The sequence below is a fragment of the Mesoplodon mirus genome (assembly GCF_964341445.2).
Source record: "Mesoplodon mirus genome assembly, chromosome: 6".
Taxonomy (NCBI): domain Eukaryota; kingdom Metazoa; phylum Chordata; class Mammalia; order Artiodactyla; family Ziphiidae; genus Mesoplodon; species Mesoplodon mirus.
This window is the reverse complement of record NC_138982.1, coordinates 92,357,588-92,383,235: the sequence shown is the minus strand read 5'-3', so window position 1 is coordinate 92,383,235 and position 25,648 is coordinate 92,357,588. Positions and strand designations below refer to the sequence as shown.

General features: G+C 39.3%; 2 protein-coding genes across 4 annotated transcripts in view; one reads left to right on the top strand and one right to left on the bottom strand.

Annotated features, from left to right (window-relative positions):
* Positions 1-25,648, bottom strand: part of CD47 (CD47 molecule) — a 55,583-nt gene that overhangs the window by 20,641 nt on the left and 9,294 nt on the right. For all 3 annotated transcript variants that reach the window (XM_082625044.1, XM_082625043.1, XM_082625042.1), the window contains exons 2-3: positions 21,084-21,431; positions 10,287-10,376 (exon numbers count right to left, since the gene is read on the bottom strand). In XM_082625044.1, the coding sequence (XP_082481170.1) occupies positions 10,287-10,376; positions 21,084-21,342 (349 nt within the window). In that variant the 5' untranslated portion in view covers positions 21,343-21,431. The remainder of the gene's footprint in view (positions 1-10,286; positions 10,377-21,083; positions 21,432-25,648) is intronic.
* Positions 13,375-13,821, top strand: LOC309806541 (mitochondrial intermembrane space import and assembly protein 40-like; the record flags this gene model as incomplete). Its single annotated transcript, XM_082625390.1, has 1 exon — positions 13,375-13,821. The coding sequence occupies one exon, from the start codon at positions 13,375-13,377 to the stop codon at positions 13,819-13,821; it is 447 nt and encodes a 148-aa protein (XP_082481516.1).

The window sequence follows — 25,648 nt, the reverse complement described above, 5'->3', positions numbered from 1 at the left end:
ATGTTTATAGTCCCGCAGTTCTGTGTAAAGCAGGGATTCACTGAATAATACAACAGTTCTAAAGAAGAAAAAATAAGAATAGATACTCCTATCTCAAAGAATTTCAACATGTTATCCAGTTATATTTTTAACGTCTTTATTGGAGTATAATTGCTTTACAATGTTGTGTTAGTTTCTGCTGTATAACAAAGTGAATCAGCTATATGTATACATATATCCCCATATCCTCTCCCTCTTGCGTCTCCCTCCCACCCTCCCTATCCCACCCCTCTAGGTGGTCTCAAAGCACCAAGCTGATCTCCCTGTGCTATACAGCTGCTTCCCACTAGCTACCTATCTTATATTTGGTAGTGTATATATGTCCATGCCACTCTCTCACTTCGTCCCAGCTTCCCCTTCCCCTTCCCCGATGTTATCCAGTTCTTGGTTTGAAGTTGAACCTTAATCCTATAAAAACTACGGGTCTTGATGGGCAGCAATTGAAATCATTCATCAAACATCTAAGTGATAGAAAATACCTGGTATATTGTCAAAGAGTAAGGAAGGACAACCCTGAAAATCAGCCAGGAACATAATTCTCAGTATAGTGGAAAACTGAGTTGGTACAGTTTTCAGAACAAAAACAAAATACCTGAAATGCAATACTATTATGAAAATTGTTACTTTGGTTAAGGCTCAGTGTTTGATTCTAGGATTCTCTGAGCTGTTTGCTAAGCGTAAGATTCTGCTTAAAAGCTTGTAAGTTAAAGCTAAAGGCAAAGGTATTTAGGAACATTTTCCTGTGAGAGACCTTTGTCTTCAAAATGTGGTCTAAGGCTCACCACATTTGGGACCCCTTGGCTTGGTTTCCAGAGTTTAGAAGTCTCCTCAAGGCTTCTTTCTCAGTAGGATCGATGACATCCTGAGATACAGTTCTGGTATAAAGAAACTCTTTCTCCTCAAAGTGAAAGCATAATCTGCTGTCATAACTGGATGTTTAGCTGACAGAAGGTTTAGGTTTTATCACCAAAAAGAATGACACTCAGAGCTAGAAAAACCAGAGAGAAACCCCCTGTGGTCAAGTACAGAAAAAGTTAAAAGGAACTAGAAATTTAAAAAGTCATGGGTCTGAGTTACTATTAATACTTTAGAGCGTGTAAAGACATATCAAGTCTTTTTCTTGATATAAAAAATGCAAAACCAAGCAGCAAGTGGGGAAAAAGGGGGCTTTCCTGGTGGTGGAATCCCCAGGCCATAAACAGGAGGCCTCCTACAAAGAGGACCAAGGGAGAAGTAGATTTAGATTCATGTCTACCCTGAAGATGTGACAGAAGGCACAGAGCAGTGCTACAAAGCCAGGGGCACTTTACGTTTCACTTCTACATCTCTAGCATACCACCCAGTGCCTAGTAATCAGTAGGTACCCTGTCAAAAGACATTTATTGAATAAATAAAGTGTGTCCACATTCTACTCTATAAATAACAGTTTCTTTTACTCAGTGTGTATATCCAGATATAGGTTCACCCTTCTTGGGAAAAGAAAACAAAAACACATTCGAAATAATTTCAAGACAGGAAGGCACTATAATGTACTGGTAAATAGCACTGTTTCAAATCCCAGTACTACCAAGAAACAGTTGGGTGATGGTGGGCAAATTGCCTAACCAATCTGTGCCTCTGTCTCTTGTCTATAAAATGGGAATGATAACAACAGCATCTATCCCCATAGAGTTCCTGAAAGAAGTAAATGTGATTTCAGATGTAGAGTACTTTGCATAGTGCCTATCACACAAAGCAAGAGCTCTACAAATATTTAGGTCCTATTATAAACCTTTAAATGTGAGCACAGGCTGGGTGAATCAAGTATATAGGTACCTCCTACATACAGACACACACACACACACACACACACACACTACATTTACTTGTTCTAAGATGAGCCTAATTAAAAAATTGCCACTATGTGGACATATATACACTACCAAATGTAAAATAGATAGCTAGTGGGAAGCAGCCGCATAACACAGGGAGATCAGCTCGGTGCTTTGTGACCACCTAGAGGGGTGGGATAGGGAGGGTGGGAGGGAGACGCAAGAGGGAGGGGATAAAGGGATATATGTTTAGGTATAGCTGATTCAGTTTGTTATGCAGTAGAAACTATCACACCATTGTAAAGAAATAATACTCCAATAAAGATGTTAAAAAATTATTTACAAAAAAAATTGCCACTAAAATATTTTTTTAGGTTTATGATCACATTCCTTAAAATATGATCAATAGAAGGGAGCTCCCTGCTGGCCCAGTGTTTAGGACTCCGTGCTTTCACTGCAGGGGGCACGGGTTTGATCCCAGGTCAGGGAACTAAGATCCCACAAGGCATGGCTGCCCAAAAAATATGACCAATAGAATAAATATAAAAAAGAACATTTACCCTTACTAACACAAAAATGAAAATTAAGATGATGTTTTTTTAACCATTGAATTACCAAAGATTTTAGAATTATAATGATGTCAAGCTTGTGAGGTGAAAGACAGGTATTCTCACCTGCAGTAGTAATTGATACAATGGTGCTGGAAAACATGTTGGCAACACGTATCATGAGCCTTAAAATACCGTCTCTGCCATTTCTAGTGTTACATACCTTTAGTATGTACTAAAGGTATGTAACACTAGATACTTTCATAGTATCAAGAAAATTTGGAAATATCCTTAATATCCATCGAGATGAGAGTTAAGTAAATTATAGTACATCCATAAAAGTAGAGCACAGGCAACTACAAAAAGATTTCTGAAAACACGGGAGGCAAATCTGCATTTACAAGTATGTAAGCTATGTAAGTCCATATATGGTTTTTCCTTTTTCAAGAAAAAAGACAGAAAGGGAAGCAGAAATTCACTAGAATACCTCAATAGTTTATTTCCAGGCTGTGAGACTCTAGATGATTTTTTTTTTCTCTAGACTTCCTATGTTGTATAAGGTATCCTAAAGTGATATGTATTACTTTTTTTAAGTCAGAAAAACAATGGTAAAGCTTATTTTGTAAGAATATGGCTGATAGTGAATACACTCCTGGTTCAGTCCACTAAAAATAATGTTACTAATGGTAATGTCATGATCAGCACAGTTCAATCAATCCAAATGCAACAAATCACACTTCAGTGAAATGATTTCATGATCTTAGAAAAAGGCTATTGCCTGTTTAAATCATATGACATAGGCCTTAAGGTCTGAGTCTACCAATAGGGTTAAAGGCTTTCCCTAACATCAGTGGATGAGGTCTTGGTGCTATACCAGTCTTTTTCTTGATATAAAAGACTTACTGAGGGCCTCCCTGGTGGCGCAGTGGTTGAGAGTCCGCCTGCCGATGCAGGGGATACGGGTTCGTGCCCCGGTCTGGGAGGATCCCATATGCCGCGGAGCGGCTGGGCCCGTGAGCCATGGCCGCTGGGCCTGCGCATCCGGAGCCTGTGCTCCGCAACGGGGGAGGCCACAACAGTGAGAGGCCCGCATACCGCAAAAAGAAAAAAAAAAAAAAAAAAAAAAAAAAGACTTACTGAAATTCTATGAAAATTTCCACAAGAATTTTAGACACTGTTTTGAAAGTAAGAGTTGTGAAATATCTTGACAGTTTTCTCCCTTAGCCCTTTTTTCCTCTTTTTTGCCCTTTTAGACAAAAGTTGAGAACAGATTTGAAATCACAAAGCATTTCCAGAGTGCCATACATTGAAAAGAATCCTTAGAATACATACTCAGTCATCTCCCTTCCATTTTTATGTATCACTTTAGATACATATGACAAACTTCTGAGTAAAACTCATGAAATATATAATAGGTCAATCCACTACAATATTTTACTAGCTTTCATTTTATAAAGGTTGCACTAGTGAATAAAATAAATAAATGAAATCAGCCATTAATTACTCCTTGCCTTATATAAATGTTTACTGGCCTTCAATGACTATTTCAGTGTGCTATAGGGAGATGAGAAATAAATCTTACATTTTAAAAGTTTAAAAGTTTTGGGACTTCCCTGGCACCATGGTTAAGAATCTGCCTGCCAATGCAGGGGACATGGGTTTAAGCCCTGGTCTGGGAAGATCCCACATGCTGTGGAGCAACTAAGCCCGTGCGCCACAACTACTGAGCCTGCGCTTTAGAGCCCGTGAGCCACAACTACTGAGCCCATGTGCCACAACTACTGAAGCCTGTGCACCTAGAGCCCATGCTGCACAACAAGAGAAGCCACCGCAATGAGAAGCCTGCACACCACAACGAAGAGTAGCGTCCACTCACCGCAGCTAGAGAAAGCCCGCACGCAGCAACGAAGACCCAACACAGCCAATAACCAACCAACCAACCAGACAAATAAATAAATAAATGAAGTTTAAAAGTTTAGACTACTGAAAGTAGTCCAGTTTCCCTCTTTTCCACATACCTGTCCAGTTTTACCAACACCATTTATTGAAGAGAGACTGTCTTTCCCCCACTGTATAGTCTTGGCTCCTTTATTGTAAATTAGTTGACCATAAGTGTGTGGGTTTCTTTCTGGGCTCTCTATTCTGTTCCATTGATCTGTGTGTCTGTTTTTGTGCCAGTAACATACAGTTTTGATTACTAAAGCTTTGTGGTATAGTTTGAAATCAAAGAGAGTGATAACCTGCAGCTTTGTTCTTCTTTCCTTCTTTCTTTCTTTTTTGTTCTTCTTTCTTAAGATTGCTTATACAGGGTTTTCTGTGTTTCCATGAAATTTTTAAGATTATGTGTTCCAGTTCTTTAAAAAATGCCATTGGTATTTTGATAGGGATTCATTAAATCTGTAGATTGCTTTGGGTAGTATGGACATTTTAATGATATTAATTCTTTCAATCTATGAGCACAGAATATCTTTCCATTTGTCTGTGTTGTCTTCAATTTCTTTCATCAGTGTCTTATAGTTTTCAGAGTATAGGTCTCTCACCTCCTTGGTTAAATTTATTCTTTTTGATGCAATTGTAAATGGGATTGCTTTCTTATTTTCTCTTTCTGATAGTTCATTCTTAATATATAGATATACAACAGATTTCTTTATATTGATTTTGTATGCTACCACTTACTGAATTCATTTACCAATTCTAACATTTTTTCCATGGAGTCTTTAGGCTTTTCTATATGTAGCATCATGTTATACGTAAATATGACAGTTTTACTTTTGCCTTTCCAATATGGATGCCTTTTATCTCTTTCCTTGTCTGACTGCTGTGGCTAGGACTTCCTATACAATGTTGAATAAAAGTGGTGAGAGTGGGCATCCTGTCTTGTTTCTGACCTTAGAGGAAAAGCCTTCAGTTTTTCTCCACTGAATATGATGTTAGCTGTGGGTTTGTTATACATGGCCTTTATTATCTTGGGTACACCCACTGTGTTGAGTGTTTATCATAAATGGATGTTGGATTTTGTCAACTGCTCTTTCTGCATCAATTGAGATAATCAAATGATATTTTTCTTTTGTCTTGCTAATGTGGCATATCATGTTAAATTAATTTGTGGATATTGAAACATCCTTGCGTTCCTGGGATAAATCCCACGTGATTGTGGCCTATGATCCTTTTAATGTACTGCTGAATTCGTTTCGCTAGTATTTTGACAAGGATTTTTGCATCTATGATCATCAGGGATATTATCCTGTATTTTTTTTTTTCCTAGTGTCTGACTGGTTTTAGTATCAGGGTAAATCTGGCCTCACAGAACAAATTTGAAGGTATTCCTTCTTCTATTTTTTTGGAATAGCTTGAGAAGGATAGGTAATAACTCTTCTTTAAATGTTTAATAGATTCACCTATGAAACTATCTGCTCCCAGACTTTTGTCTGTTCAGAGTTTTTTGATTCCTCATTCAACTTCACTTCTAGTAATTGGACTGCTCAGATTTTCTATCTCTTCCTGATTCAGTCTTGGAAGATTGTGTGTTTTTAAGAATTTATGTATCTCTTCTAGGTTGTCTAATTTGCTGGTGTATAACTGTTAGTAATAATCTCTTATGATCCTTTGTATTTTTGTGGTGTCAATTGTAACTTCTCTTTCATTTCTTATGCTATTTATTTGGGCCCTTTCTCTTTTTTTCTTGATGAGTTTGGCTTAAAGGTTCATAAATTTTATCTTTTCAAAAAGCCAGCTCTTAGTTTCACTGATCTTTTTTTTACTGTTTTTTTAAAGTCTTTTTTTACATTTATTTTTGCTCTGCTCTTTACTATTCCCTTCTTTCTACTACTTTTGGGCTTTGTTGCTTCCTGTTTTCTAGTTCCTTTAGGTATAAGGTTATATTGTTTATTTGAGATTTTTCTTATTTCTTGATGTAGGCTTGTATCACCATAAACTTCCCTCTGAGAACTGCTTTTGCTGCAATGCAAAGATTTTGGATCATTGTGTTTCCATTTTCATTTGTCCCAGGTATTTTTTCATTTCCTCTTTGATTTCTTCAGTGACCCAATGGTTGTTTAGTAGCATGTTGTTTAGCCTCCACGTGTTTGTGTTTTTTCCATTTTTCTTCTTGTAACTGATTTCTAGTTTCATACTGTTGTGATAGGAAAATATGCCTGATATGATTTCAGTCTTTTTAAATTTACTGAGACTGGTTTTGTGGCTTAGCATGTGATCTATCTTGGAGAGTATTTCACGTGCACTTGAAAAGAGTGTGTATTCTGTTGGTTTTGAATGGAATGTTCTATATATGTCTATTAATTCCATCAAGTCTGATGTGTCATTTAAGGCCAATATTTTCTTATTAACTTTCTGTGTAGATGATCTATCCACTGATGTAAGTGGAGTATCAAAGTCCCCAGCTATTGTATTATTGTCAATTTTCCTATACTACTTGCTTTATATATTTAGGTGCTCCTTTGTTGAGTGCATAAATACTTATGAATGTTATATCCTCTTCTTGGATTGATCCCTTTATCCTTATGTAACACCTTTTTTGTGTGTGTGTGTGTGTGTGTGTGTGTGTGTGTCTTCTCTTAAAGTCTTTGTTTTAAAGTCTATTTTCCTTGATATGAGAACTGCTACCTCAGCTTTCTTTTTGTTTCCATTTGTAAGGAACATATTTTTCCATCCTTTCACTTTCAGTGCATGTATATCTTTAGGTTTGAAGTGAATCTTTTGTAGGCAGCATATAGATGGGTCTTGTTCTTGTGTCCATTCAGCCATCCTGTGTCTTTTGATTGGAACATTTAGTCCATTTACATTGAAAGTGGTTATTGATAGGTATGCACTTTTATTGTCATTTTGTTAATTGTTTTCTGGTTGCTTTTGTAGTTCTTGTCTGTTCCTTTCATCTTTTAGTTTCTTCCCTCATGGTTTGATGACTTTCTTTAGATTTGTGTTTTGGTTCCTTCCCCTTTACTTTTTGTGTAGCTATTATAGGTTTTTGGTTTGTGGTTACCACGAGGTTTATATACATGAACCTATATACACAGCAGATTGCTTTAAGCTGATAGTCACTTAAGTTCAAACACATTCTGAAAACTATGTTTTTACTCCCCCCAACCGTGTTTTATGTTTTTGGTGTCATATTTACATCTTTCTATTTTGTATACACAAATAATACTTCCTGTAGTTATACTTGATTTTACAACTTTTGTCATTTAACATTCACTTTTTAAGCGACAATCCACTGCCTTTATTATATATTTGCCTTAGCAGTGAGAGTTTTCCTTTCGTATACTTTCTTATCTCCAGTTATGACCTTGTCTTCTCCACTTAAAGGAGACCCTTTAACATTTATTGTAAGGCTGGTTTATGAACCAGCTTGTAAGGTGGTGATGAACTCTTAGTTTTTGCTTGTCTGGGAAATTCTTTCTCTCTCCTTCCTTTCTGAATGACAACCTTGCCAGGTAGAATATTTTTGATGGTGATTTTTCCTTTCAGCATTTTAAATACAGCATGTCATTCCCTTCTGGCCTGTAAAATTCCTGCTGAAAAATTGGCTGATAACATTATGGGAATTCCCACGGTTGTGACTAGTGTTGCTTTTCTTTTGCTGCCTTTAAAACTCTCTCTTATCTTTAACTTTTGTCATTTTAATCATAATATGTCTTGGCGTGGATCTCTTTGAGTTCATCTTTCTTGGGACTCTCTATGCTTCCTGGACCTGAATATCTATTTCATTCCCCAGATTAGGGAAGTTTTAGCCATTATTTCTTCAAATACATTTTCTGCCCTTTTCTCTCTCTCTCCTCCTTCTGGAACCCCTATAATGTGAATGTTTGTATGCTTGATGTTGTCTCAAAAGTCCCTCAAACTATCCTCATTTTTTTTTTTAATTTTTTTTTTTTTGAAGATGTTGGGGGTAGGAGTTTTTAGTAATTTATTTATTTATTTTTGCTGCGTTGGGTCTTCGTTTCTGTGCGAGGGCTTTCTCTAGTTGTGGCAAGCGGGGGCCACTCTTCATCGCGGTGCGCGGGCCTTTCACTATCGCGGCCTCTCGTTGCGGAGCACAGGCTCCAGATGCATAGGCTCAGTAGCTGTGGCTCACGGGCCTAGTTGCTCCGTGGCATGTGGGATCCTCCCAGACCAGGGCTCGAACCCGTGTCCCCTGCATTAGCAGGCAGATTCTCAACCACTGCGCCACCAGGGAAGCCCTATCCTCATTTTAAAAATTCTTTTTTTCTTTTTTTCTGTTCAGTTTGAGTGATTTCTAGTACTCTGTATACTAGATCACTGATCTGTCCTTCTGTATCATCTAATCTACTGTAGATCCCCTCTAATGTATTTTTCACTTCAGTTATTGTATTCTTCAGTTCTGATGGATTCTTTTTTCTATTTTCTAATTCTCTGTTGAAGTTCTCACTGTGTTCATCCACTCTTCTCCAGAGTTCAGTAAGCATCTTTATGATCATTACCTTAAACTCTTTATCAGGTAGACTGTTTATCTCTGTTTCATTTAGCTCTTTTTCTCAGAGTTTTACTTATTCTTTCATTTGAAACATATTCCTCTGTCTCCTCATACTGCCTAATTCTCTGTTTATTTCTATGTATTAGGTAGGTCCATTACATCTCCCAATCTTAGAAAAGTGGCCTTATGTAGATGTCCTATGGGGCCCAGCAGCAAGCTGCCCTATGGCTACCAGAGCCAGATGCTCCAGGGGTATCCCCTATGTGGACTGTTTGTGCCCTTTTATTGTGTGTGAGGCCAACTCCTCTGGGCACACTGGTGGGCAGGATAGGCTCCCCAGCACTGTTGGCTGTGCAACCTGTCAGCATGCAACTGCTACAAGTCGCATGATTGCTGGTAGGCTGTGCCGGCCCCCAGAGCTAATATGCTAGAGGGAGGATTCCAATATGGTGCTCACCAGTGCAGGTGTCAGAGTGGTAGAATTAGATAAAAAAATGGCTGCCACCAGCGTCTCACTTCCAGGGGGAATCCCAGCTGCCTCCTGTTTCTCAGTGAGGCTCTCCAAGATAAGCAAGTGGGCCTGACTCAGACACCTGTCAAACTGCTGCCTCTGTGTTGGGACTTGGAACAAGTAAGTTTCTGTGCACACCCTTTAAGAGCAAAGTCTTGGTATCCTACAGCCCTCTGGCTCTCCCAAACATAAGTCCCACAGGTATTCAAAGTCAGATGTTTTGGGCACTTGTATTCATGGCTTAGGACCCCCAGGATGGGGAGCTGAATGTGGGGCTTGACCCCTCAGTCCTCAGGGAGGATTTCCATTGTTGTGATTTCCTCCTACTTAAGGACCCTTAAGTGTGGGTCCTGACAAGACCACACCTCTGCCCCTCCTACTCATCTTGTTGTGGTTTCTTCTTTATATCTTTAATTGTAGAGTACCTTCTCTGTTAGTCTTTAGGTCATTCTCAGAGACAGTTGCTCTGTAATTAGTTGTAACTTTGGTGTGCTGTGGGAGCAGGTAAGCTCAGGGGCTTCCTACTCCGCCATCTTGATCGCTCCTTCTACGTCATCCTATCTTGTCAACACCAATGTAGGCTGTAACCATCTCTTTACCAAAGAAAATAATGTATGTGTAAATGCTCTGTAAATATTAAAATCAGTTGAGTGAAAGGTATTGTTATTATCAGGATTCCCAATGTTCATTCTTAAGAAGTTAAGCTAAAAAAAAACCTTCTTAGGAATTAAAAGTGAACTGAAGCAAAGTATGAGGAACAATACAGACTTCAAGGAGAATATTAACATTGACTGTATATTCTTATTTACCATGTTATCATGCTTGCTAATACAATTTGGTTAAATAAAATATTTCACCAGCATTGCCTGCCAGAAATAACAATTTAACCACTAAAACATAAATGAAAAATAGAAATAAGTACTTACTCACAACACCAAACTGTCCCCAGAATAGAAGTATAGCCAAAATTGGGAAAATAACAGTGAGGATATTTTCAATTGGAGAAAACCATGAAACTGGGAAAAGAGAAAACAAAAATCACAATTAACATTTACTATAATCACTGTAACTCCTGCCCATGAATAGTGAACACTATATTTTATTGTGGAGATGGAAAATAAAAACAATTAAAACTTTGGTCTTAAAATAATTAAATAACAAATTATACATATAATTTAACTTATACGGCAAATTTTACTTATGAAACAAGAAACTAGTTCTTTAAGTGCTTTTCACCACATTTTCCCTAACCTATGACTTCTGGAAGGAGGTAATATGGTACAGGAGCTGAGAACAAGGTTCTGTAGCGACAGCGCCTGGCTTTGAAACCCAACCCTAACTTACAATCTCTGTGATCTTGGACAAAGTCTTAACACCTCTCTGTTCTTCAGTGTCCTCATTGTTACACTGGGATAACTGGACTGTGGTAATTGTTAACGAAGTTAATACATGAAAAGGGCCTAAAACAAATCTTGGCACTTACCAAGTGCTCAGCAAACATTAACTACAATTATTATTATTTGCTCCTACAGTGAACACCTATATGTGTAACATGCCAAGAATTTACCTTAAACCAACAATGAAGTCTTTCTGTAAAGACTTACTCAGAGTATCAAAGTGAGGAAGTTGTACAACTGGGTACCTTCACCTTACTCTGACTAAAACCAAGACAGATGTAAGCCCTAGCTTTTCTCAGACTTACTCTGGAATAGAAGACGTATTTATGAATAATTAGGCTTCAAATGATTGTTTACATATAAAGTAACATGAGGGGCTTTAGGTATTAAGTGGTTTACAAGTTACCTAGAGAATAATATGAAATGATATGTTCTATATAAAGGAAATTGTGATCTTAAGTCTTCAAAAAGATTTGTTGAGAACTTTTGAAAAATTAAGTTTAATTGCATCTTATCAACTCTTAAGACGATACTTTTACCTGTGAGATTTCTTCTCTAACAATAAAGCCAAGTAAATGCACTGAAAGCACTTCCAAGTTTGCCTGTGAAGAGGGAGTGTGCTGTGCACATTTTCAAATCTTCTACTGCTCTGCCTCTGTATCAGCGTGCAAGAAAACCTGTGGGCTTTCATACAGTAAGACTAGCCATGCATTTCTTGTGTCAGCTTATAACGTGAAGCTCTGGTCAATGTTCACAACAATCCACAGAATATAACATTATGCATTCTATCTCACAGATATTAACTTTCCATAATCTAGCATTTTGTGCTACACATAGTAGAGACTCAACTGGTTTGTTGCTGAAGGTTCCAAGAGTCAAAAAATAGTGAGTGAATGAAAGACAGTTTTTTGGGGTGGTGGGTGGATGCTCTCAGGGTTGCAGATCTCTACCAAGAGACAGATGTTTTCAGATACTCTGAATTCATATCTTAATTTCCAACTGAATTACTGAGCATCTTCCTATACCAAAGAAAACCCATTTCAATTCAGTCTAAAATCCTACCAGGAAAAACCTTCATGAATCATCTTTAGTTTTTTGTATCTAATGCCCAGAGGATTTGGTAAAAGCTCAATGACCTAATGACTATGCTTAACCTATTTTTCTCTACTTGCTTTATTATTTTTTTTGAGTTGTGTACATTAACTCCTCAAATCCTCACAACTATTACATGCCTCCTTATCATTGAGGAAACTGAGGCCTAGAGAATTAAGAGTCTTAAGTATCTTAAATCTTCATGTCCCAAACTGACTCCTGAAACTCCTCCCCCTACTCCTTCAGCAAACCTACCCTCTCAGTTTTCCCCATTTCAGTAGTGGTGATCCCATTTCTCCAGTTGCTCAAGCTAAAAACCTTGGGGTCATCCTTGACTCCTTGACTTCTCTCACACCTCACTTCTGGCCTGACACTAAATCCTGTGGTTGCTACCTTCAAGATACAGCCAGAATCTGATCTCATGTTCAAAGATGGGCTGACAATGAAATGTTCTTTCTTCACTGGCCTCCCTCCTTACACAACAGAACAATCTTCAACAGTCTTAGCATATATTAATAGAAATCTGCCAGTGAAAATAAGAAGTGTGTTTTACCTGGTCTGACCACTCATTTTTCACTTATTACACAAACATTTATTAAAAGCCCACCATGGGTAGGGTAGTCTTCTAGGTACCTGAGATCTAGCAGTGAATAAGCCAGGTGGGGCTACCGGCTTGAGGAGGGGGAGGGGCTGAAGAACATACTCTTGTGGGTAGTAAGGCCTCATGGGGAGAGGAACTGGCTCTGAGCCTTGGACTGGAAAGGGCCTCCTGCCATGTGAGGACAGGGGAGAAGATATGCCAAAGGAACAGCAAGTTGGAGCAACTGAATGATGGCCAGTGTAACTAGAATTTAATGATACAAGATAAGATGGAAAGAGATTGCTGGGATTAAGAACTCTCTAATTACCTGTTACCTCTCTCTAATTTGTTAAGGTGCGAAAAATCTTCTCAGCTTGTTAAGAAAGTTTGGATTTTATTCTATAAGCAATGAAAAGTGATTGGAAACCTTCAAGTACGGAAGAAAAGTGACCTGATTTATTTAAAATCTTCTTTGGCAGCCTTGAACGGAATGGATTATAGAGAAGTAGGACCTACCAGAAAGTTAATGCAGCCAGCAGGTAATAGCAGGAAGGTAGGACACAGCCCACAAATGCAGTCCTGAGTTCAGTTTTACTCATCAAATTTAAAGACATAATAGGGAATCGTCCCAAAGGAAAGTGACTAGAATAGGGATGCTGAAACCATGAGCAATGGCTGAAGGAACTGGGTATTTTTACCTTAGAGAATAAACTTGGAAGAGAAATACCATACCTCCTAGTGAGTGAGAAATTGCAGGGTTGCAAGTTTTAGCTTGACTTCAGGAAGAATTGGAACTGCCTGATAATAGACTAAAATCCTCTGGGCAGTAACAGTCTCATCCTGTCATGCGCTTACGTAAAAATTTGAACAGGAGGGGGCGGGTCCGCGCGGGCCTCCAAGCCGCCCGCCCCGCAGCATAGAGGTCACAGCGAGAGGCCGCCCCCAATGCCACAATCGCTGGAGGAGGTCGGTGCGCCGGGTGGCACCGTGGCCTACTGCCGGCAGGAAGGGAAGGATCGAATCATATTTGTGAACAAAGAAGACCATGAAACTCCAAGCAACGCGGAGCTGGCGGCCGACGACTCCAATGATCCGTACGAGGAGCACGGACTGATCCTGCCCCACGGAGACCTCAGCTGGAACTGCCCATGCCTTGGGGGCATGGCCAGCGGGGCGTGTGGGGAACAGTTCAAGGCGGGCTTTTCCTGCTTCCACTGCAGCACAGAGGATGTCAAGGGGTCGGACTGTGTAGACCAGTTCCGGGCCATGCAGGAGTGCATACCGAAGTACCCAGACCTCCATCCCCAGGAGGAGAAGCCAGCGGATCGGTTAGAGGAAACAGCTGCCTCTGAGGCCACCACAACCAAAAAAGAGGAGGGGTCCAGCTCATGAAGGCCTGGGGCGAGCTGGGCTCCAGCCTCCTTCAGAGAGGATGAACCTCTCCAAGAAAGTGTCTCTCCCTCTGTCGTTCTGTGCACTGTACTGTACAAAATAACTTACTGTGCTGATCAGGGGTCTTGGCCCCTTGACATATACACTGAAAAATGGGTTGTATGTATGTGTGTGTGACATAACCTATCAGCGAATGTAGCTGCCACTTGTGAATTCTCTTCTCAGATTGTCCTGAATTTTGCCACTTTGAAATAACGTGCTGAATAATCTCAGCAACCAAAACTCATTATCTGGGAGTGTCTCCTGTGAGTGAGCTGATTTATTGTGATTCCTTGTATCCCTTTTAGTAGATTTTTTTTATTAGTTTCTGCTTTATAACAAAGTGAATCAGTCATACATATACATCTGTTCCCACATCCCTTCTCTTGCGTCTCCCTCCCTCCCACCCTCCCTATCCCACCCCTCCCCTTTTAGTAGATTTTATATCTAGTTGGAAAGCGAAATAGAAACAAAACATCTTCCTTTAAAAATGCTGGAGTGGGGCCATTCCTTGTAGAAGAGGCGGGATGATCAGCCCTTGAGTATTTGACGAAGCACTATGCTTCATTTCTGATATATTTTGGTTTCCAGTTTGCACTGAGCTCCAGGTTTTCTACATTTGGAAAACAGAGCTTTGTACCCTCTGAGTGACTCCCTTTGTAAGTGAAGAGAAAGGCTGTTTTTTTCTGTTCTTGTTATTCCAAAAGCCCTGGTTTGGGGTCTGTGTTCACACTGGCTCCGTCTCAGCCTGTTCAGATGCAATGTTCTTGAGAGGTGGGGACCTAATCATTACCAAAGTAGCACCCGAGAGAGGAAACGGTGTCAATTAAAAGGAAAGCATGATTTTTACCTGAAAGAAAAATTTTTTTGAATGACCAACTAGCTGGGGTGTGATAGAAGTAATTCAGGAATTACATGGGCAGATAGACCAGATGACTAATAGCTGACTCTATACCTCTATGCAGAAATAATAATAAGAGCTATTTCAAAGACAGAGGGTGGGATTATAGAACAAAAAATATTATTGTCTAAGTGATTCTTAACTGGAGCTTATCAGAATTACCTGGAGTTTATCCAAACGCCACATACTCTCCCCTTTCAGCTTCTACCCCGATAACTGTGTGTGTGTGTGTGTGGCAGGGGTGGGGTGACCCACGAGTCTCTCAATTTAAAATCACTGCTGCATCTCCCTGCTGTAATTTGTCTTCTCTCACTGACATGAACATGTTACCTCTCTCTAATTTGTTAAGGTGGGAAACGTTTGAGGATCACTGAATTGGATCTTTGAGTATCAAATGAGATGCTAGGGAAAAACCCAATGTTTTATATAAAACTATGTATATGCCCATTAAGCTACTGATTTGTTAGAGTAATTAGTACTGTCAGATGACTAACTCTTTGTTTCCCAAGGGGAGAAGGAGACAAGATATTTCTCTAAGGTCCTTTTCAGTTCTGAGTTTCTATGGCACTAAGAAAATAAATTAAGCTTAAAATGGACTAAGAACAATATTAGATATTTTTCCACCCCAGGATTAAGAAAGATGATCCAAAGTCAGCCAAACTCTTATTCCACCCAAGCTACATCTGACAACTATGCCCATTATTCTTCAATTCCTGGTCAGGTAGAGTGGCTCGCAGGAAAATAAACCTACTAGTGGAAAGGCAACGAAATGATACTAAGAGGATGTGGTCTGTGGATAAGTGCTTAAATTTTGCTTCCAAGTTTAAACATTATAAAAACCCAGGACCTCATTTCTCTTATCATTGTGTACAAAATGGGATGACCTGAAAGGGCCAAGAAATCACTCTAATCAATTAAGTGTGCCTCTCCTTCAAATATATACAAGGTACACCTACATGCACAGAGAACACGTTTCCACAGAGAAGGATCACGATAAAATTTCTGACACTAAAATTCAAGCCAAATTTTTACTTGATGCTTCAGGACTGTGACGAGTTTTTTTTTTTTTTTTTTTTTTTGATGTATTGAGTTGGCTAGGATATAGTCCCCAGTTATTTAATCAAAGCCAGAATTCTAAGGTAGCCCCCAAACACCCTGCCCCCTGAAAGCAGCCTTTTTAAATTCCCTCCCCTGGAGGGAGGGATGGGACTGTGAATATGATGGATTTCATTCCCGTGATTATATTGTTTCATATGGCAAAGAGATTTTGCTAAATGTAATTAAGGCCCCCAATCAGTTGACTTTGAAAGAGTGATTATTCTTGAGGGAGAGGGGGCAGACCAAATAAGAACTTAAAAGGGTTTGGGATCGTTTTAGCAAAAGAAATTCAACACGTTTGAGAGGGATTCAACAAGAGGAGGATTCTCCTTAGCTGGCTTTAAATATGGAAGAGGCTGTGTGGCAAGGAATGGGAACAACCTCTAGGAGCTAAGAGAAGCCACCATCAGACATCCAGCAGAGAAACAGGGACCTCAGTCCTACAATCACATGGAATTGAATTCTGCCAAAACCATGTGTGCTTGGAACAAGACCGTGAGCTTCTGATGAGAACACAGCCTGCTAACACCTTGATTTTAGCCTCGTAAGACTGGAGAACCCAGTCATACCATGACCAGAATTGTGATCTACAAAGTGGTGAGCTAATAAATGGGTGTTGTTTAAAGCTGCTACATTTGTGGTTGTTTGTACATGCACTTGAAAACTAACACGAGGACCTCAAAATGCCTTCATGTCAACATTATGAACATAACGTATCTCATGATGATGGTAATGGAAATAGCAACTTTGCTAAACTTGAACAGACCTTTTAAAACAAAACCCTAGGGCTTCCCAGGTGGCACAGTGGTTGAGAGTCCGCCTGCCAATGCAGGGGACACGGGTTCGTGCCCCAGTCTGGGAAGATCCCACATGCCGCAGAGCAGCTGGCCCGTGAGCCATGGCCGCTGAGCCTGCGCGTCCAGAGCCTGCGCTCTGCAATGGGAGAGGCCACAACAGTGAGAGGCCTGTGTACCGCAAAAAAAACCCCAAAAAACAGAAAAACAAAGAAACCAAAACCCTAATAGCTTACTCAGAAAAAAGTAAAATTTTAAGCCTCTCCAAGTTTTTGTATCATTAATACTATAAGTATAAATATTAATAACACATTTTATAACTATTATTATTTACATTTAGTAATCTGGTTGTTTACAAGGTGTTTCCACAGAAACTATATACAGTGGTGATAAACATACTGGTTTTAAAGACAGACAGATCTAGGTTAAAATCCTGGCTATGACTCTGGTCTTGAACAACTACCCTAAATCTCTCATGCTTCCTCATCTTTTAAATGGTAAGACCTATGCCTATCTCCTGGAGTTCTTGAGTTCAGAACACAATATACATAAACTATCTGGCACATATACATAAACTATCTGTGCCCTAATAAATGTAAGATTATTTTACTGTTCTTTTGTACTATCACTTCCTTGAAAGCAGGGATTATGTCTTCATCAACAATGAATCCATAGTGCCTAGCACAGTGCCTGACACATAGTAGGTGCTCAATAAATCTTTGTAAGTAAGCAAGATATTTTGAACAAGCCTGTGATGGAAATGGTATTCCCATCTTACAGGTAAAAAACAGAGGGCCAGACAGGTTGAGTTTTTTATCCAAATTTTCTTAAACTAGAAAATGGTAATGTATAGAAAAAGCTTTCTAAATTCAAGTCCTGTGCTCCATCCATGCTACTATACTATACGTAGGCACCAGAGGTATATAAAATCTCATAGAGAGGTATACATATCTCATAGGTAGTATTTCTAAAATACTGTGCTCCAAAAAAAGGGCACAAAGAATGGCCACCCTTAATTCACATTCTACTAACTGGAATTCTCTATTACGCAATTTCTATTCCTCACTTATGCCTATATTTGTGAAAAAGTACCACATTGTAAAAATGGTTTCTACTGCCTAAATCCCAAAGTCCCCATGATGGGTAAGTCTCATTATCACAATACATTTGTATTCCACTATAAGAGCCCTGCTCCGGGCTTCCCTGGTGGCGCAGTGGTTGAGAATCTGCCTGCTAATGCAGGGGACACGGGTTCGAGCCCTGGTCTGGGAAGATCCCACATGCCGCGGAGCAACTAGGCCTGTGAGCCACAACTACTGAGCCTGCATGTCTGGAGGCTGTGCTCCGCAACAAGAGAGGCCACGACAGTGAGAGGCCCGTGCACTGCGATGAACAGTGGCCCCCGCTTGCCACAGCTAGAGAAAGCCCTTCCACAGAAACGAAGACCCAACACAGCCAAAAATAAAAATAAATAAATTAAAAGAAGGCTCAATGTTAAAAAAAAAAAAAAAGAGTCCTGCTCCAATTAACTTTTTGTGCAGAGAGAAGGTTTTTTTTTTTTTTCCAGTAAAAAATGGGTACAAAATAATGACATGACAACAGTAGATGCTGGCAAGGATGTGAAGAAACTAGATCACTCATATGTTGCTGATGGGAATGTAAAATGGTACAACCACTCTGCAAAACAGTTTGGCAGTTTCCTTCACTTTGTTATACAGCAGACACTAACACACCATTGTAAAGCAATTATACTCCAATAGAGATGTTAAAAAAAACAAACAAACAACTAAGCATACACTTGCATACAGCTGAATAATTGTACTTCTGGGCATTTATTCAGCGGAATGAAGATTATGGGCACCTAAAAACCTCTATATGGTAGTTCACAGCAACTCCATTTGCTGGAGTTGGAAAACTGGAAACACCCAAAATGTCCTACGATAGGTGAACAGTTAAACAAGCTGTGATATACCCATACCATGGGATACTACTCAGCCAAAAAAGAGAGAGAAAGAGAACAAACTATTGATACAGGCACAACTTGGATAGATCTCAAGGGTACTGTGCTGAGTGTAAAAAGCCAATCTCAAAAGATTACATACTATATGATTCCATTTACATTACATGACCAAAGTACAGACATGGAGAACAAATTAGTGCTTGCCAGGTTAGCATGAGGGAGAGCTTTGTGCAAATGAAATAGTTTTATATGCTGATTGTGGTGGTAGTTACATAAATATACATGTCATAAAATGACAAAGAATATACATCCATTGTACCATTGTCAACTTCCAATTTTTTTTTTTTTTTTTTTTTTGCGGTACGCGGGCCTCTCACTGTTGTGGCCTCTCCCGTTGTGGAGCACAGGCTCTGGACGTGCAGGCTCGGCGGCCATGGCTCATGGGCCTAGCCGCTCCGCGGCATGTGGGATCTTCCCGGACTGGGGCACGAACCTGTGTCCCCTGCATCGGCAGGCGGACTCTTAACCACTGCGCCACCAGGGAAGCCCCAAGTTTTGATATTTTAGTATCACTGTATAAGAGGTAACCAACCATTGGGGTAACTGAGTGAAGAGTACCCAGCACCCCCAGCACCCCTCTGTTCTATCTTTGCAACTTCCTGTGAATCTATAAGTACTTCAAACAATAAAAATGAATGCAAAGCCAAATGTCTGAGACCTCTGATAGAATTTTCTACATTCTCTACAGTGAAACAGTACCTCCTCATTTGAATGGTCCCAGAGTAAACACAGTTCATATTTTTATAGGGTATTTTGAAAACAAAGAAAGATGAAACAATCACACACAAAATTATAAACTTTCTCTTCATCTCAGATGTTGGTATTACTTTCTCATCTATCTTCATTCCAACTTCTGGCCTTTCAAGTCTCATATCTTGAGTTGACTGCTCAGTGACCTACACTACACTAAAAAATTACTGGGCCCTATGCCTTGTTTTTTCATTCCAATGAAGCTGTACATTCCTTCAGAAATTTCAACTAGATATTAGGTTATCCAATTCCAGATTAGACTCCTGATGAAAGGTATACTCTAAAATAAAGAAAAAAAAGCTCTTCAGCCCAAATTAATATCAAATTAATAAAAGTTACAGTGTAAGAGAGATTTCTGAGCAGAAAAGCCTTCCAGATTCTGCTAGCCTACTCTAAGCCATCTCCTGCCCTCCCTCTCACAACACCCCAGTCCAGCTTCAGCAACCTGATACCTTCCTTCATAAAACAAACACCCCAAGAACACAATTTACATCTGCAAAGCACTTTGGTTCACAAAGCACTTGTACACAAGGGATCTCATTTGGTGCTCATTAGACTGTAGAATACATAAAAGCAAGTATCTATTTTCATCCCCATTTTAGAGATGAGGTAACTTGACTTGGCAAAGTAACTTCTCCATACCATAAAGGCGAACAGTTAAGTTGCAGAATAGGGGATATAACTCAGATCTGTTGATTCCCAATCCTAAGCAATGTCAAAATATTCTATCAACCTAAGCACCCCATTCCCAATGTGGTAACAGATATTTAGTAACAGTAAATGTGAGAAGAACAGAGGCAAACAGCGGATCCAATAGAACTGATCTGATCCCATTAAAAGCAGAGGTTCTTAAAAGTATGATCTAATCCTGAGATCGGTAATATGTCTAGTGATTCTAAATAGAGCTTTCAAAATAGGAGGTTGAAATGTACTTCTATGTGGTTGAAGAACTCAGCTGGCACAGCAAAGAATAGAAAGAAAGGAGACTTTAAATTTACTTCAGGTAACTACTGCTTTATGCAACTCACCAACTCAAGTTTGTGAAGAAAGGGCAGAATAATGGTGCTATAATTTAAATAATTATAAATAAATAAATTAAATTGGATCCCTAGCTCTCCCACATCTTGGCCAAGGAAAAAAATAACAAAGCAAGGCTAAGCACAGGAAACCTCAAGGAATCATCTATGATAACCTGATTTTTAATATTCTGATTCTCCTCCTAATCTGTTCTCTCCAGAGGAAGCATGGCTGGGACTTGTCAATCCTTGATCAAAGTGTAAGGTTAAAAAAAAGGCAAAATAATTGGAAAAAGCCTTGAAAATTAATCACATGAAAGAAAGTACTTCTGAAGGCAGCAAACAGAAATGCAGAGTAGATGAACCCCGGACTGCTCACCGCAATATAACAGCCCTCAGACAAAAAGTTTGAGAACCACACCATGTACAAACTAACAAACAACAAAGGAGATTTACTGTGAAAAGCGGAAGAGCATATAAGATAAAACTCATGATCTTAAAGCTGCTAAACATTCCATCAACATTTATTATTAATAGTCTGCTTTTTGATTCAAACAAGTCGGTGGCCCCATTTTACCCCCCTTTCTGACAGGATCATGTTGCTTCAGGAGAAATAAAAGGGAAACTTTATATAGAAGTCTTACCAACACGGTATTTTAGTTCTACGATGGTTTCGCCTTCTCTGCTTAATTCTGTTACTTCACAAGTGTAGTTTCCTAAGACGGCATCAGATTTATCCATCGTCAAAGAGGCAATGCCATTTAGTAATTCTGACGGTGAGATTTTTGTACTAGTAAAGTTATTGCTGGGCTTGGACTTTTGCTGACCTCCATCAAAGATGAAAATGTCTTTTCCTTTAAATTTCCACTTGACGTACAATTCAGTAATGTTCTTCGCCTCCATGTTATTAACAAAACACGGGATGACAACAGTTTGATTGCAAACGGTGTATTCTACAGATTTGGTTGTATTAAATATTAGCTGAGCTGAACCTGGAAAAGAGAAATAAAATTGTTTCATTTCATTACAGAATTCTATACTATGAGATTTTATGTATGTTACAAATCCTTAAGATAAAGAGAAATACTTCTATTGTTCACTTAAGCAAGCAAGCAGCTATAGAGAAGAGAAGATGGGCAAGGTTAAAAAAAGAAACAAATTTTTTTTTTTTTTTTTTTTTTCTGTACGCGGGCCTCTCACTGCTGTGGCCTCTCCCGTTGCGGAGCACAGGCTCCGGACACACAGGCTCCGCGGCCATGGCTCGCGGGCCCAGCCGCTCCGCGGCATGTGGGATCTTCCGGGATCGGGGCACGAATCCGCGTCCCCTGCATCGGCAGGCGGACTCTCAACCACTGCGCCACCAGGGAAGCCCTAGAAACAAATTATTTTAATATTAACATACACAGACAACACTGACAGACAACACTGTACACCTCTTGCTTATTCATTCCCAGTAAAACAAAATATACATTCTCACACATCTTGGGAATAAATTCAGCAACTGTGTTAGAACATGCAGGTGTAGTATCTGGCTTTGGAAGCTTTGAAGTAATCATTACTGTCTTTCGCTATATGTAGAAGAATACTATCCTTACTATGAGAAAATTTTAAACAGAAAATAAAACCAAATATTATATTCAGCCTTAACTTCTATATACTCCTCCAAATAGAACTTGCTAAACTGATATGAAGTTTATCTCTATCCCTATGTTGCATTTCCGAAAAAGGTGTCAGCCTCTACTATACTTAAATATAAAAAGTAAATCACATGAATCACATCACATCTTTCCACTAGGATGGAAAGTCTTAGAATGCTAAGGAGGAAAAAAACATTCTCTATGGCTATTTTCCCATTGCAAAATACAGACAGCAACAGACATTTTGTATGTGAGTATTATAAAAGATTATACACAATTGAATGGTATTTTCCCACTCCCACATTTCATTGAAACTAAGGAACAACTTCCAAATGTATATTACAGGTATCCCTTCCTTCTAGAAACCATAAACCACCCAAAATAAAGCTAAGATGTAAGTTGAAACCAAGAGCAGATACTGCTAAATAAGTAGCATATATTCCATCAACTCTTCAATAGGATAAACTACTGGTTGTTGCCTTATAAAAGAGGGATTGAGAAATGAATCATCTTTCATCTAGAATGTGCAAAAATGTGGAGAAGTTGTAGTTGTCTTCCACGTTCTTCAGCCATTTATCAACTCTCTTTCATCTATATAGTTCCTTGGTGTTTCTCTCAAAAAAAGCACTAACAAATATAAATAAAACCTCAAGTTTAATCACTCATCTTTAAGATATTTTCCTTCATTGGGGCATAGGATGTTATTACTCTAGGAACATAATTACTATTCAATAAATGCCCACTGAATTGAATGCTAGGATGCAGAGTGGAATATGAACTGAACAATGTTCAAGAAGCCTGAGAACAAATCCCAGCTCTGTCATTTTTCAGTATGCGACCTTAAGCAATTCACTTAACTTCTCTATGCCTTGGTTTGCTCTCTGTAAGTAAGAGGATCAAAAAGGGCTTCCCTGGTGGCGCAGTGGTTGAGAGTCCGCCTGCTGATGCAGGGGACACGGGTTCGTGCCCCGGTCCGGGAGGATCCCACATGCCGCGGAGCGGCTGGGCCTGTGAGCCATGGCCGCTGAGCCTGCGCGTCCGGAGCCTGTGCTCCGCAGCGGGAGAGGCCACAACAGTGAGAGGCCCGCGTACCGGAAAAAAAAAAAAAAAACCAAAAAAACAAAAACGAACACTGGGCTGCTTCACAGAATTGTGGTCAGTATCACAGGAGAAAATATATTGGCAAGTGCTCTCTAAACAATACTGTGCTATAAATATGTAGGATGATACTATAAAAACTAAGCACTATACAGCATTTTAATGTAATGCTCCAGACCTTCTCTGACTGGCAGGTCTAAATTGTTACATTTCTGGGAATCTGCAGTCTGAAGCAATCCTGTGGGCATCCATAGCTCACCTCTCCCTAGTTCTTTGTATTTCTAGCCACCCAAATATCAGGAAGCCCCAGGCAAAACCTGGACTTCCAAATGCATTCTTCAAAACCTTGGAGTTGTAAATTATTTCCCCTGAGAAATAAGCATTAGGGGGAGACTACAGTGTACAAGGAGAGAAGAAAGTGGCTATGACGTTGGAATTAGAAAGGAAGGAAAGTGTCAGAAAATATGGTCAACGATTTTGAAATGGACAAAAAGATTACTGGGAGTCCTTTCAGCAGAGTGCTGGGCACTGTCTGACAGATCCTTTTGGAATATCTGATTCTATAGGGGCCTGTGCCTTTTGCTAAGACTGGGCTGCTTTTACAATTTTGTAAGTTGTAGAAAACTGATGGCAATGCGAATGATTCACATCCATAGAGATACAAATAAACTTTGTTCTGCCATTGATTTCCACCTGGTGGAAGAGAGGAATTTAAACAATTACATTTTAGGGACTTCCCTGGAGGTCTAGTGCTTAAGACTCAGTGCTTCCACTTCAGGGGGCATGGGTTTGGTCCCTGGTTGGGGAACTAAGATCCTGCATGCCTTGCAGCATGGCCAAAAAATATTACATTTTATTGCGCTGAGGACATTGACCAATTTTGCATTTGCTCACAAATTCATTTCACCATTCCTGATTTCCCATATGTACATGTGTCTATTCTTCCAATTCTCTTTTAAAACCAAGATGGTTGTACCGTCTTGCTGGTTTGCTTATTAATGTGAAATAAAAACTTTGACACATGTTCATTTTATATTTGTTTGAGTCAAGATTTTACCTTCTAAAAATTATCCTTTAATTAAAGAGATACAAGTGAAGAGCTAAATTATCCCAGTGATCTTTTTTAGAAGTGGTAAGACCGCTTCTAAGTAAGTAAGAAGCAGTCAGCAAGCATTCCACGATTTCATAACTAATGTTTAGAAATGAATTTTCTAAAGAATACAGAAAGCACTGATTACTCTGTTATTTGTTGTAATATTAATGCAAACATTTTTATAGCTGAAGCAATTTAAGTAGAATAAATGCTGTCAATAACCTTCAAAGTGAAATTGACCTGGATAAACTATAATTTGAATAATCCTTGCACTAATAATTAATAAATATAGTCCAAAATGTTGCTCCATCAGCTGTTAACTACAACTTCATCCTCTATAAACATTTGTTAAAAAGCTATTAAGTAGTAAAATTATCTGATTTGGTTTTTCTCTATTTTGCCTACTGTCTTCTGATGAAACAGCAAAGTGAAGAAATGATCTAAAATATACAGAGCAAATAAAGGATCATATAGATAATTATTATGAATAAGTAAGCTCTGAATAATCAAGAAATGCCTACAGCAGTCTAAATCAGATAGAAATTGATCAGTATAACCATCAGCCATGCCAGAGTTACAGATAAATTAACAAATGAAATGAGAAAATTAACTTATATCAAATGCCAAAAATATTGGACCTTACAACCACTGTGAATACAGACCACCAACTCAAACCATCTCATACCACAGTCCTCAAAACAGCTGCTATACACTTTCAGAAATGGCTTAATACATGATACTCACAGTACACAGGTCTAGGTCAGAAATGCTAACATTCAGCAAATGTTTATTGAGAATTACCTGATCTGAAACACTGTGACAGGATGTGGGGATACATTAATGGAAAAAAATGTAGGAATTATCTTTAAGAAGCTTAGAATTCTCACTTGGGGGACTGACACATACTTTTTTATAACCCAAGGTCATAAGGGCTGTCCTTCCTGTATGAAGTGCTATGGATGGGCAGGAAAGTAATCAGTCTTACGGATTTCAAGGAAAATGTTTGTTGGGTCTTCCCTGGTGGCACAGTGGTTAACAATCTGCCTGCCAATGCAGGGGACACGGGTTTGAGCCCTGGTCGGGGAGGATCCCACAAGCCGCGGAGCAACTAAGCCCGTGTGCCACAACTACAGAGCCTGCGCTCTAGGGCCCCTGAGCCACAACTACTGAGCCTGCGTGCCACAACTACTGAAGCCTATGTGCCTAGAGCCCGTGCTCCGCAACAAGAGAAGCCACCACAGTGAGAAGCCTGCTCATTGCAACAAAAAGTAGCCCCCGCTCACCACAACTAGAGAAAGCCCGCGCATGGCAGCGAAGACCCAACACAGCCAAAAATAAAATTAAATAAATAAATTTATTTTAAAAAAAAAGAAAATGTTTG